This window comes from Chaetura pelagica, unplaced genomic scaffold, assembly GCF_000747805.2.
Source record: "Chaetura pelagica isolate M959 unplaced genomic scaffold, ChaPel_1.0 scaffold37, whole genome shotgun sequence".
NCBI lineage: Eukaryota > Metazoa > Chordata > Aves > Apodiformes > Apodidae > Chaetura > Chaetura pelagica.
The window spans coordinates 5,283,213-5,298,153 of NW_009954567.1; the positions used below are offsets into that span (position 1 = coordinate 5,283,213).

A 14,941-nucleotide genomic window follows, 5' to 3' on the forward strand; every position below is an offset into this window, starting at 1 on the left:
AAAAAAAAAAGCAAGCTCATTTGCAGTTGAAATAGGGCTTGCAAAAAGATTTTCCAAATAACAGGATCTGATGCTCTTCCTGAGTAAGACTTTAACTTCTTCAGGTTTTGTCCCTAAGGAAGTGATTTGTTGCTTTTAGCAAGGTAGTTTGCAGCATTTTGTCTCCTCAAATACACTGCAATAGCTGTACAGTTACTGCATTATTCCACCATGTGGTTTTTTTCTATGTCAAGTTTACACATATATTCTGACTAACTGGTGGACACTTAGGTGTGTCCTTGGTGTGAAATATGTGTATATATTCATGTATATCTTTAATTAAGGTATCAGAAGAAAGGAATTTGTTTACAAACCTCCAAATGCTGATTTGTCAAATTATTTCCTGTCAAAAGCTGTTTACTTTTTCCCACATTAAGCCTAATTCTCTGCTTTTCTGCTGGAGTTTAAGTTTGGTTATCTTTTTCTTCTTCTTACCTAAGTCCATGACACATACCCAATTACAGCAGATTTTTTTCTAGTGTGGTTGCTAAAGTTTGTGAACATGTTTTATCTCCAGTGTTACAATTTTAATTTATTTTTTTTTTAGCTTATATTTATTAAATAAGCTCTGGAAGCAGCAAAAGAAATCCAGTTAGCTGTTAAATTAAGTGAACTGTTGCTCTCAGTAATTTGGTGTTTGCAGTTCATGCAGGATAAGAATAAATTGTGTTGGTCTCCAAATAAAGACTGAAATCCGTGCCGTATGTGGCTTCAGGTTTCCTCTGCTTTCCACCACCCCACCACCCCCTTCCTTCCACATCCTTCAGGGAATGAAAATCCTTGCCACCTTGAAATTATCAAGAACCTCAGAAGTGTCCAAAGGGTAATGAAGAAGCTGGGGTCTTGAGGGGGAGGAGAGAAGGTTGGAAGGACATAATTCAGCCATGATAAATAAATAGGCAAAAAAAACTAGGAGGTGCTGGGCAGCGAGAGTGGAATCCTTGTCTCTTGGGACTGTAGGAAGAGCAGCTGCAAAGATGTGATTTAAGCACAGCTCAAAAAGCATCTTGTATTTGCTTCTAGCCAAAGAGTTGGGGAGGTGGAGGGAGGAGTGGTGGTTGGTGTTTTCTGCATTTGTTACATTACTGCGCCAGGATTACTCTCTCTCATAGATTTAATGGGATCTGTTAAGGACATTGCTATGATAAATGCAATGTTAATTGAAAAGTCTGAGTAGAAAGCAAGGCCAGTTGAAGACTTTTTAAGGATTCACTCTGTTACACTAGCCCTTTCACACATAGGTAGTAATTTTCTTCTCATAAATGTTGTTTCTAACTGATTACAAAGGAGCTTTTTTGATCCGTTGCTTTAATATTACAGTCTCATTTATTCGGACATTATACAACAAATATATTACTTTTCTTTAAGATATTGTTGGTGCAGTTTGTTATCTATTAAAGCAAAGATAGATGTATAGATGTGTGCTAGTGCTACTTTAAATAGTTTTAGCTTTTGGTTTTGTGGGGTTTTTTTGGTTTTGTGGCATTTTTTGTTTAGTTGGTTTTGTGTTTTGGTTTGTTGGTTTTTTGTTTTGGCTTTTTTTGTTTGTTTCATTGGATTGTTTGTTTGTTTTTCCCAGAGGTTGTCTTTATTTCTTCTTCAGATACTATGTCTCCTCTAGTTTTAGGTGCTATGGGGTGAAGGTGGCAGGAGGTCTCAGTAGCTACCTTCTCTCTCTGTACTCATGCTGGTCAGCAGAAGGTCAGGTGTTTTAATACGAAGAAGTTAACAGACCCTAAAGTTACAACTGGTTCACAGTGTGCAGTTGCTTCTTATCACAGAGGGTGATTGCCTTTCCATTCCTTGTTATTACAGACCTAAGGGAAAAAAAACTTCATTCGGCATGTTTTGTCTGCTTGTTGTTTTGGAGGTAGGAAAAAAAAGAGAGAAAAAAATCACAATCTCCTGTGGAAATGCTGTAGAGACTGTAAGGGCTACATCACACTGACAATTCTATTTATATATTTCAGATGTTTTGTGTGATTTAAAAAAAAAACAACCACCTAGTTTCTGACATTAAAAATGTTTCTTTCAAGCCTAATAAACTGGTTTGGGTTTTTTAAGTTTAAATCTCTGATTATTTTGAGAATTCTGAAAGGTCTAAGTAGAGGGGGTTTTGTGAGTTAGAAAATCCAATGACAAAAAATCAAATATAAGTGAAATATGAGTTGAAATAAGATTCTGTTGCAGGATTTATTTTCTCAAGGACTATGAGAGAAGAAGTTCTGAAATTAGTTTCTAACCTGCCTGAAAATGCCTGGATTGGTATTTCTGAATGTGTTTTGTGTGTTTGCTTTAATGACAATAATGACTTTTTTCTGTATGCTCCCTACAGGAAACAGTCCTCAAGATAGCCCTAGGAATTTCTCTCCCAGTGCCTCAGCCCACTTTTCTTTTGCACGAAGGTAAGAAGTGTTTGTAGAACACAGCATGCATTTTGTGTAGAGGAATTATTGTTGGACCCAGATACTAAAAGATGATTGCAAATACCTCTGTCAAGCCTGTCACAAAGAGTGACAGGTGTTATCTCACTTAACTCAGCTCTACTAACCCTCAGCTGCAATGAAGCTGAACTGGATGATTGATGCAATACAGTCATACCCTTTTGAACTTAAAAATGTTTTTAGATTGTTTTGGATCCAATTCTCATTCATTGAGGTAAGGGGAAATTTTAAGCAACTTCTAGGGTGTTTTTTTTAACAAAAGAGGTGCATTCCTTATAAGAGCACTATCGTAAAGGTCCTGACTGCAGCAGCAATGTCACCATACCTTTAACACCTGACTTTGACCTGTTTCATTGTCTATACTGAGACACAACAGCTCTGTCACAGAAGTGTTGTGAGGATTAGTTAATGATAGTAGAATTTTTGAAGATCTAAAGTAAATTTGAAGTGATTTGTGAAGTAACTTATTGTTAAATGAGCTGTAACCAAAGTTGATAGCATGTCATGGGAGACTTCCTGTTCATGCTAGTGTAGTTTCCTATCACTTAACACCTTGTCATGCTGCCTCAAATATGTTCATTAACTCTAAGCTTGATAATTTATGTGTTGACCCAAGAGTATGTACACAAAGAATGAAAAGTGGAGTGATGTGACATGGCACTCTTTGTCATTAAGTAGTAGTGCTAGGCATGTAAATGTTGCATTTGTAGTGAGACAGCATTTGGTAATTTAGTTCTACTTCCCTTATTTTGGGAGTTAAAGTGGCATACAAAAGCTCTCAAAAGTAAGTGCAAGGAAACATTTGAACTTGTTAAAACCTGCAAAGAGTAGAAAACCTTACTTGTGTATTCCTATTACCTGAATGTAATTCTTCTGTAACAGTAGATCTTGTCAGTGTAACAGCATATGATGTCAGTTTTTTAATCAACACCTTAAGTAAGTTGAGTATTCATTTGAATCTTCTTCCCCTTGATAGTATCTTTAAAAAAGAGGAAAGCTACCTCTTCATAGATTACATTTGCTTGTGAGCGTATTTTCTGAAAGACTCATTAAATCCAGAAATAGCTTATAATGAAAAAAGCAGATGTGAAAGATCAATCATTACTTAGCAATACAGTGGACAGGAAGTCATTTTCCTTTCCCACCCATAATCCATAAAGTTGAAATCATGTATTTGCAAACGTTAAAATTTAGGAGGAAAAAATTAATTTGTTTACCAGTGTTTAATTTATATTTTGACCATTTTTAGAGCCCTGTAGTGATACTAATTTAAAACTGTAAAGTTCTAAATGCTAACACAGAAAGTTCTGTGATTTCAAAATATTTAACCACTTCAGCGGAATTCAAGAAACTTCTTCACCTCAGTTTTCTATGGAAACTGGTCTTGTTATAGATGATGGTGACAATGCTTGATGATGCTTAAGTTTAAAACAGCATTAATGTAAAATTTGGTATATATGTTGTGTTTGTCTTCATATAACTTGTGACAGGATGCATTTTGTTAGTGAAACAACCTGTGATTAATGAGAGTGGTTCTTGGACACCTTTTCTGTTATGTTTTGTAAATTTAATGACAGTACAAAGGAAGGGAAGGAAGTGTGTGTGTGTGTGTATGTGTGTGTGTGATAGAGCAGGCTGAAGGAGCAGAAGTGAGCCAGTATAGTTGTATGGATATTCCTTTTCCATCCACTCACTCCCAGTCTGTGGAAATACCAAAACCTGGGGAAACGTGAGGAAGAGAGTGAATGGCAAGGGAAATGGCTTGGAAGCCTCCTGTGGGAAAGGAGGGCTTCCTAGCATAGCCATTTCTCATCAAGCTGCTGGCCATATCATGCAGCAAGAACTACAGCAAGAGGGTGACCCTCTGCCATGCTGCCAGACAGTGTACTGTGCTGGAGGCAGCCCCTCAGCAATGAGCAGAAGCATTACCTTCTCCTGCCCACATGTGGTGCAGTGATCAGCATCCAGGGACAACCTATGCTGGTCACCGGTAGCCACCATTTAGGCCTCTTCTGCTGGTACATGCAAGGCCAGTATATATAAATTCATGGGTAGGTGACAGATTCTGTTTTCCAGAGCTACTGGAAAAAGTTGGTAGGATGGCACTGTACAGAAGAGACAGGCAGCATAGGAGATACCAGGGGAAAATGCTATAGGGGCTTGATGCCTTTTTATCCCTTTTCCCCTAATGGGCGCCTCCTATTCTCCTAACTCTGCTTCCCAGAGAACTTGTGTGCCCCCTGTCCCCACTGTTGATGGCCCATCTGTGCAAGAATTGCTGTGTGATGCCAGAACCCTGTTCAGTATGAGTTACTCAGTAAGGAAGTACTTTTTCTTACAGCTGCAGTATACATGGGTTTCATACATGTTTAAATACCTTAGAAGTTCTTGTTCCTTCAACTGTGAACATATTTAGCTTCTGCAGCTGAGCCAAAATGAAGACTCCTTTTGGAATTCTCATTAATCTGGAGGCAGCTAATGCATACATGAGGGAAGGAGAGAAGGGAGGAGAATTAATGAATTAAAAGCAAAGCTTTGAGAAGGAGGAAGTTTTTTCCAGAGTTCAGTCTTTGGTACAGTCAGCAATCCCTCTAGGACATATTCTCTTTACATTTTAGTAGTAACTATGTACTGCATTTCCTTTTCTCATGCTGCATATATTCAAAGTCCCAGAGACATGGGTTTTAGCTTGTGCATGGTAGTTGGAAGCAGGAAATAAGACATCAGAATGGAGAAGAGCAGGGTAATTTTTTTGTTCATTTGTTTTTTGTTGTTCAGACAGTTAACTGGAAGGTTAGGGAAGCTGCGTTGAGATATAAGGCTCCTGATCTGGCATAACTTCACCTTTGTGGAATTAACTTTGTGTAAATCAGACTTGACTGATAATCTTTGTCCTGGCTTTCAATTCTACTTTCACCTTTCCCCCATTATTATATTGTTTCTTAATAAAAATATGTCCTGTATTGTTATTTATTTATGTATTACTTTGCTTTTTTTTTAAATATATTTGATACTATTATACTCCAGTCATGGGCACCGAAATGACAGGTAAATGTTACCTTCTTAAAAATCCAAACATCACCCCTGTAGTTTTTTTGGTTTGGCACTTTGAATGTTCAGTGTTCATCCTATGTGTGTGTAGCTCACCTCAAGTAGAGAAGAATAGAAAATGGTTTTGCTTATGTTTTGTTTGTTTGCTTTTATTCTGAATGAGCATGTTTTTTTGCTGTAAAATTGTTTTTTCTGGTTTACATGGCTAACGTTTAACAAATTTGATTTTACATAATTATTCTTTGCTGTTATTTGACATTAGCCTGGTAATTTGCTGGTGACTTGTACTGATGTCACTTAAAGTGCTGCTCTTTTTATTTCAAGCGGACTGTGGTGGTTATTCTGTATTTCAGAGTATTGTGGCTTTTATCCACAAGTTTTTAATTTGCTTCTCATTATTTTTTAATTGATAGACCTGAGAATTGTGTAGACTCTTATAGTCCATTTCTATGTGTATTAGTGAAACACCAGTTCTGTGAAGCTGTTAATTCACTCCTGGTTGTTTCATCTCACAGGTTTTTAACTAGAAAAACTACTAAAAAAATGCTGTAAGCCTAAGTCATCCTTGCTGAATTTTTGTTTATTGTGGTCCCTCGTGAAAGTTTACTCTTTATTAAAAACCCTGATTGTATCATGCTTTTGGAATGCAGTTTTACACAGTAATACCTCCACAGCTATTTCTGTACTAGGATATCACAGTGTTCATTTGACTAACCTCTGTTTCTCAACAGGACTGATGGCCGACGCTGGTCTTTGGCTTCTCTCCCTTCTTCTGGCTATGGTACAAATACACCCAGCTCAACTGTTTCTGTAAGTATGCAAGTGGCTATGTTGATAGATTTCTGTTACAGGCCATATCTTCTGAAATGTAGCTTTCTTTTCTCAGGAGAAGGCAATGTTCGTTTTGTTACCGCTGACAGACTTTGAATATGGGATGTGAATATGGGAAGCTTTACTTCACTGAAATAGAAGAAAATTTTAGACAGTGTGTGCATTGCTCAGAGATACTTTCTGGTAGTGATTAGTGTTTAACTCTCCTCTTTTGATCTGTGGGGCAGTAGAGGGGGAGACATACTGCCTTATTTTAACCATATGGTAGTTAGGTGTCAAGTCTCAAGTGAGGCTGCCTTGATAACAAAAAAGAGAAGCTGCTCTGGCATGATTTGTCCATCCTAGGCTGCTATTTAAGATGGGCTGAATCACACATTTTCCTGTCTCTTTTCTTTGGCAATAGTGAGATGTTAGTGCATGATGATAGGTTAGATATTAGCATTTTAGATAGCTATAATTAGAGGAATCCATACATAAGGATGTATGGATTATGTATCCAGAAGGATACATAATAGGATAAATACATCTACTTATTTTTTACCCGTTAGAGCAATCCTTTTGATGTGATCTTGTATCAGCCCCCTGCTTCCATGCGTGCAGCATCTGACTTGTGACATGCACCGTGGCAGTGCATGAGATCCTGCTTCAATACTTAGGAGCTAGGCAATGGAAGAAGTGTGAGTCTGTACTTTTGCATGTCTTGCACACTCTGTATTGGCCAGGAAGTACTGGGTTGTTACAGCCCAGAATTCAGCTATCCTTAAGTCTTACCTGACAGACTGAGGAGATAGAACTGTGGAGGAAGCCTGCTTTGGAAACAGCAAATAATTAGCATTTTGACAGTTACATCTTCTGCAGTAAAGGGTCTGGTCCTTGTAGATGCAATTATAACTCTTCAAATGTTGTTGTGTATCTTTCACATTGTTTTTTGCCATTAGGGTTGTATCATTAACAGAATTACTATTTTATGCATGGTATGTAGTACTGGAACCTGATACCTGGTTTTAAAAATAATGTTTCTTTTTGCAACTTAGGCAAGCTTTCTTTTTCTCTGGGTTTGATCTGTTCCTCTTGTGAAGTAGTTGAATTCCACACTCTGTACTCTGATGCAACCTATGCTATGATCATCTCTTACTTTGTGCCCACAAAGGCATGTGGAAAGTCAAGTCAGTTCTTCCTAACTTTAAATCAGGTTAAGGGATTTCATGTATCCTAAGAACTTTTCCTCAGTAGCACTCATTTTTTTACCTCTGCTTTCCTTCCTACGTAGATCTTACTTTTCCCAAGTAAATTGCTTGGTATCACATTAATTCCCTAACCACTTCCGGTAGTGCATGTTTGTACACCTCTTGTTGGAACTAGGTCAAATACACTGTGGTCTTCACTTAAAATATATTGACATAAACGAGTTTATGTCAGATAATAAGTAATTGCAATAGCAACTTCATTATTGTTATAAAAAAACAAGCTTGTGTTAGAAAGGAAATAAAAAGCTGTGTCAGAAAGTATCAAAACACAGTTCTGATTTTTAGTCCATACTCATGCTCTTTTTTACATACTGAATTTTAAAATAGTAATTCTAGTTAATATACCTTTCCCACTTAAATTTACTAATTGCTATATGCATACTGGAATGTGGAGCAGTTTTACAGTATTTTTGCATTTCTTAGGAAAAAACACAGTCATTTACAGAGTTAGGTATCTTAAGTTCCGTAATAGACTGTTGTTGAGATATTTCCTGACTAGGCAACATCTTAAAAATATTAGTGTAGATGTCTTCCTTATAGCATTGAACAAACAGTTTCAGACTTATGGAAAGCAACCTGTTTTTCTAAGAAGTAATTTGAATTTTGTTGAGGAAACCAGCAGTGGAGAATTTATAAATACATTTCTTATGGTTAGGCTTGTTTGGTTTTTTAATAATAATTATGATTATGAGCCCTGCAAAAACACTGGGATAACCTCTAAATTTTAAATCTAGCCACTATTTCTTCTTTTGCTTCTTAGTAGAAATGCTTTTCACTTAGGTTTGTTTTTTTTTCTTACCTGCTGGATGATAAATGTAGATCAGAAAACGAGAATTAGAAGTGATACCACCAAATTGCTTTTTCAGAATCTGAAACAGCTAGCACTCTACAACCTCCTCTCCACATTCTCACAAATTCTTGGAGGCAATCAGAGACAACCTAATACACAATGGGCTAAGTCTACATAAAGAGCCCTCCCTTTTCAGTGATGGATGAGTAAGTTTCACATTAATCCAGGGATACAGCAACTGAAGACCAGATCAGTTTTTACACCTCACAATAGAGCACAGCTTTGATATTTGCAAGGAATTGAAACTCAAAGCAGGCGAAGGGTCTGTTGTAATCATCATTATGCTCAGTTGAGTTAATTCACCATTTCTTAGCCTTTTTTTTCATTTTTTCCTATTGGAAGTGAAGAGTTTGATGGAATTACCAATGTCATAAAAGCTCATGGGTTTAGAAGTAGTGCAAATAGTACATATAACAGTACTCACAATAAAGTTAAAATTAAATTAAAATATCTCCTGCTAACATTATTCAATTGAAAAGAAACTCTTGGTGTCTTGTATTCTAGCAAAGTTGGATCAGATCTTGCCAGTTATGAGATGATTTGTGTCTTCTAGAAGAGCAAGTGTATAAAAATTGAGAGAATACTCAGTTGCATATTTTTGCCAGTAGATTGTATTCTTGGAAGATTATTTGAATGGGGAAATGGGGTAAGAGTATGAGGAAAGTGACTTCGGGGTTACACTAGCTGCAAATTTGTCTCCTTGCTGGAAGAACAAGTTTGTGTTGCCATGATGCACTGTGGTTATGTGTATTAATAATGTTAAATGTTAGGTAATTTTTGGAGTAACTATTCTAGAATGCCAGGAGAGCTAATATTTTTTAAATGTTTTACTATGAGAACTTGGATTTGTACAGAGATCAGAATTCAGACCGCCATTCAAATGCACTATGTGCCGTCTGTTGGTTCTGATACAAATGAGAGTTTTTAGCAGAACAAAGATTCTCACCTTAATCCTATTGGATCTAGACTCTGTGACACTTTATATGAGAAAGTGTGACATAGGTTATTGTCCTCTTGATCGTTCCAGAATCTCCTGAAGCGAAAGAGGTGGAGATTGATTTTACAGAAATAGTCATCTGTGACAGGCAGTACTGGGACATTTCCCTGTGCTTGAGTATCTTTTATCTTACGGAGCATGGCTGTAGGACATATGCCATGAGGTTAACTGCAACTAGCTGCCATAGTGTGACATTAGAAGGAACCTATCAGCTGTGTAATGAATTATGCATGGTAATGCGCTGAGGTTGAATTTCGTAAATTAGTTACTGTGACTAGACAAGTTATAACCTATCATGAGAGATGTGGTAAAATCTTGGTGTGCATACTTCTTAGCCTGCAGCAAAGCCAGGTAAAGCAGATATGATGCAGTCTTCCCACACAGAGTGGTCCTGCACAAGTTAACCTTTCCCAGCAGTGGCTTTTCTGTTCCTTTTTTCTTTTTTTGCTTTTAGGAGATGACTTTGTGAGGTGTAGTGGGATTAGTAATCTTTTATTGAGTTCCTAGAAATTAGGATATTTTCAGTCTTTGCCACACAAATTGCTGGGAAATGAGTAAGATTGTCTTATTTCCTGGGCCTGCTAGCCTGGTTATTACCTTCTGACCTTTGCAATGTTGGGCAGTGTTCGTTCAGTGCAAAAGTGTATTGATTTCCCTCACTTGGGATAGTGTAGCAAAGAAGCCCTTACTGTGTTGGCCTACAATAAGAGACTAGCTGCACAGGGGCCTTGGCATCCTACATGGGAAGACAGATGAGAAAAATAATGTGCACAAGAAGAATGACACGTGGAATAAGCTAATATTGAAAAAGCCAACTGGAGACTGAAGAGCTCCAGGAAGAGGTACAAATTTTGCTACTTCTTCCCCTCCACAGGTACAAAGGGAATGTCTGTGTGGTACCAAGCAGCTTTATGCAGTCATACAAGGATATTTGTGAATGTATCAGGGAAACTACTTTTGGTACCAAAAACAGTAGAGTATTTCTCTGTCTTCAGTTGTCAGGCTGGTTGTAATGCACTGATCTGTGTGCATGTTATTTACAAGGATATCAAATCCCAGGCTTAGAGAAGTATTTTCAAATTTCTACCTCCAAACATTTAGTATGGCTCTGATAACTAGTCATGCTCTATAAGACAATAAAATATGATAGTATGATCACTCCACTGCTTTATGTAGTGCTGCTTTATACATGACATTTTGCAGGCTACTTATTGTGTTAGCAGTTCCAATTTGACACCTGTCTATATCTTCCAATTTTATTCTAGGTAGATGGTTTCAATAATCCCTTTCGCATTTGTCAGCTGTAGAACCTACCTTAATAAGATGTATTAAATGTATTAGATCTTTCACTTAATTTTGAATGTACAGGTTTTTATAAAAAGAACATATATACATTTTTTCACCAAGAATTTAGACTGTTTTTTAAAGCCTCAATAATGTCTTGAATATGGGTAACGGAAGTACCTTCATTGTGTAGATTTAAATCTGTATTTTGGCAGTAAGTTGTACTGTACGGTTACCATACTTACACTGCCCTACTAAATTTTCAGCAGACCCCATTTTAGCTACTCTTACCTACTGGTGTGTGTGTTACTAACATTAGATGTCATCTTTGCCTTAGAGGAAATTTTAAGTTTTCAAATGCAATGGCTCTTTCTTCCATGCCTGAAGTAGGTTATTTATACTTATTCTATATACAGCTTGTTAAATTGAGATGATAATTATTTGTTTTATTCTTCAAACTGGTCGTCAGAAGTGGGAAATGATAAGTAATTTTAAAATTAAATAGCTTGCTTTGTGAGTACTGAATATGGTCTTGAAAATGTTTTTTTCAGTCTGATAGAATCTTGTGTTCTCTTCTGCTCTTGTAGTCCTCCTGCTCATCCCAAGAGAAGCTACACCAGTTACCATACCAACCGACACCTGACGAACTACATTTTTTGTCTAAACATTTCTGTGCCACAGAGAGCATTGCCAGTGATAGCAGATGTAGGACAACAGCAATGCGCCCTCGGTCCCGAAGTCTCAGGTGAGTTTGTCTATCTGGAAGTAGGGGTCCGATCTAAATCCACATATTCTGGGGAATCATGGGTTTGTACATTAGTGACATTCACTGCTTTTGAAATTTTGAAGTATAATACAAGAAGCATGCATCTGAAACTGAGTTACGAGTACTTCAAAAAAAAATTTTTATTCTTGTTTTGATCATGGCTTACTTTAGTGGTTAACACTGTAAGTTTATACTTATGGCAAGTAGCCCGTGTGAATTGCCTTGATGAGCTAATCATTACTGATCTAAGTGTAGCATTGGTTCTCTTCTAGAGTTCAGACTGGTCACAGGAAAAAGTCTTCACTTGCAAAACTAAATCAAAATGTATTAACCTAGGACTACCTAGAAGGAAATGTGATAAAGAGCAAATGGGTGGGTGGGTATGCACTCATTTGTTGTCTTCAACCAAGATGAACTTCAGTTTCATGTTTCCTAGAGGCTAGGCCTCTGCATTTCATTTATGGTGGCCATTTGGAAAACACAGATTAATTTTATGGTAAAGTTTTCAAGAACTAGAAGGAACAGAAGGGAAATACTGTATTGCTAATTGTCATATTGATATGATAGTAAAAAGCAGTTTTGTAGGCCATGGGTACCTTTTATGGATTGTTTTTCTGCAAACTTTATGCTTTCCTTACAGGCACAGTGCCCCAACATTGATGCAATTTGTACATATCTGCAGCATTATTTGTTAGAAAGTCGTTGCCTTTATCTGCTGGTCAGATTGAAACTATTGTTTAAAAAATTAAATTTTCTTCTCAGAAAAAGGTGATTTTCACATGTGTTGCAAAACTGCCTGTATCCTGCAGTGTAGTTACAAAAATAAGAAAGTAACATAGTTATCAGTTAGAAATAAAGCACGTGAAATAATCTTTAGGGCCTGGTCAGAAATAGCAGAAAGGAACCAAGTATGCTAGTTGGTTGGTGGATGTACCAAGAATGTACCTTGGTTGGATGTACTTCTCCAGTGAAGCCTTTTTTTGTTGCAAATAAACTGTATAAAAATATAAGCAGTAATTGTAGTTCATGCTATGACAGATTTAAAGGCATGATTTGTTTTATTTGCAGCCCTGGACGTTCTCCTTCATGCTGTGACAATGAAATAATTATGATGAACCATGTCTACAAAGAAAGATTCCCAAAGGTAATGAATTATATTTAAGGTATCCAGTATCTAAACTGATAGGCTACATAGGTTATAAGTAAATAGTGTTTTTGTTATGGGAGCTAATGATCCAATCCTGCAATGGCTTTCATAAAGCAACATCAAGCTCTTATTACAAAGATAAAATCACAATAAGGAAAATCCCTGCTGAGAACTGGACATTCATGTGACAAAGCTGCTGAACTGGTTTTTAAATGAATCATGCTGGTAATATATTTTACTGATTGGAAATAGGCAGTACATTTGATTTCAATAGGTGGTGTGTATTTGGAACAAATATACACTGAATGAGTAAACAAAAAATAGTTTCTATGGCTAAGTTTTGTGCAGTATCTGCTGATATACCTGCACATTCCTTCCTTTAGTGGCATTTATTCCTTTTCCCAAACACTCATTATATACTTATTTTGAATGTGAAGATCAGTACACAGTTATGGGGCTTTGACTGTGATATGCCACATGAGAACACGTGTCTGTCATGTTTGGCGGTCTGAGACTCAAGTGAGTTCCTAGGTACAATTGTGTTGCTTGGGCCACTGTGCCTGGTTGCTCCTAGGATTTTTATGACCCTTGGAAAACAGAATTAGGTAAAGCTGATACCGCTTCAAGAAGTGCTTAAAAGGAAATTTCTTTATGGAAATATGAAAAGGAATTTGTCAGGATTTGCAGATCGATTGAACAGCAACATGAAGTGTGGAACAACCTCATTTCAGTGTTTTAGATATGAACTAACAGGTGTGGGTTTATTCTTTAATACTCATTGAATTGTAATAAGTTTTTCCTAGTTTTTTGAGAACTAGACAGTTTTTTTTTCTGTAAAACAGACACATCTAGCGATCTGCAGATTTATCTGTGAGGACCTGTGAGCCTGTGGTGCTTTTAGTCATTGTTCATTCTAACTCTGCCAAGTGAAATATTTTCATGGTGTAACCTGTGTGAAAGGAGGAAGGGTGTTCTGGTCTGTAGTATTTGTCATTTTAGCAGAAAAAAGTAGACACGAGTTCTCTTTTTTCTTTAGTATTTTGGCCTGGACTTAAATTTTTAGGGTTACGAGTGTTGCTTTAGTTCTGTTTAGTGATCATCACAAGATTAGTGTACAGTTAATCAACAGTGGCAGGCAAAAGGGAGGATCTGAATAGTGGAACAGTAAAGGTGTTGCTTTTTTGTACTGATAATGTGGGGAAATGTCATGTCCATTTGCCTTTCTGTTCGATTGTAGTTTTGCTTCAATCTTTTCATGCATTCCAGGAGGGTAACTTCTTAGGCAGTACAGAAATGTCACAAAATCAGATATAAGCTTTAAGGCAGTTAGTTAGCTGATTAAATGTGTTGTTAATTAGCTGATTTAATGTATTGTGTATCTGTCTGTCTGTAGGCCACAGCTCAGATGGAAGAGAGGCTTCAGGAAATTATAACAAATCATTCTCCGGAGAATGTCCTTCCCCTGGCAGATGGAGTGCTCAGTTTTACCCACCATCAGATCACAGAACTTGCTCGAGATTGTTTGGATAAATCCCACCAGGGCCTCATCACGTCACGATACTTCCTTGAATTACAGCAGAAACTAGACAAGTTGCTACAGGAGGTATGAGCCATGAGACTACTTCTATGTTTGCTTGAAAAAAAAATTTAATCTATTTACCTAACAATTGTCCTGAAATAGTCATGACTGTTCACTCAAATAATTGTCAAAGTGCTATTCAGAGCAATTTTATTTTACATAATGACCTCTACAAAGGCTATAAAGCATCCTAGTTTACTAGATGGGTAATAAAGATTTCAGAAACAACAGCATTTTGTTACGTGGCACAAGTTATAAATTGCTTAAAGAAGTGTGTGCATAAGCCTAAATGAGGAGGGAGGATATTCCATTTGCTGTGGATAAATGAGGAGACACACTACACTTTCCACTTTATCAACCCTACTAATTGCTTGTTCTGTTGAGAACACAGGCAGCCACCCTTAGCTACAGGTTATATAATTATTTAAATATTTATAATATTGCTTCCCTATTTGAACTGTTTGTTAACAGAAATAATGTAATTTCTAAAAGTGTTGAAACTTCCATACAATAATCAGCTAAATTAATTAAGGAGAACTTGGAACTTGACAAAATAAATGCACTATGCAAAACCTAGACATCAAGTGATTTGTTTCTAGATCACTGAAACTGTATTTTTATAAACAAACAAAAAAAAACCATGTAGAGTTTGCTTAATAGTCAAAAGGAAGTTAGAACTAGTGACCTTGTTATGAAATATTCAGAT

General features: G+C 36.8%; 1 protein-coding gene across 1 annotated transcript in view; it reads left to right on the forward strand.

Annotated features, from left to right (window-relative positions):
* The window catches only part of MAST4 (microtubule associated serine/threonine kinase family member 4), a 110,607-nt gene that overhangs the window by 43,377 nt on the left and 52,289 nt on the right, over positions 1–14,941 (forward strand). The window contains exons 3-7 of the mRNA XM_010005413.1: positions 2,375–2,444; positions 6,266–6,344; positions 11,331–11,488; positions 12,578–12,653; positions 14,050–14,259. Coding sequence (XP_010003715.1) covers positions 2,375–2,444; positions 6,266–6,344; positions 11,331–11,488; positions 12,578–12,653; positions 14,050–14,259 — 593 coding nt within the window. The remainder of the gene's footprint in view (positions 1–2,374; positions 2,445–6,265; positions 6,345–11,330; positions 11,489–12,577; positions 12,654–14,049; positions 14,260–14,941) is intronic.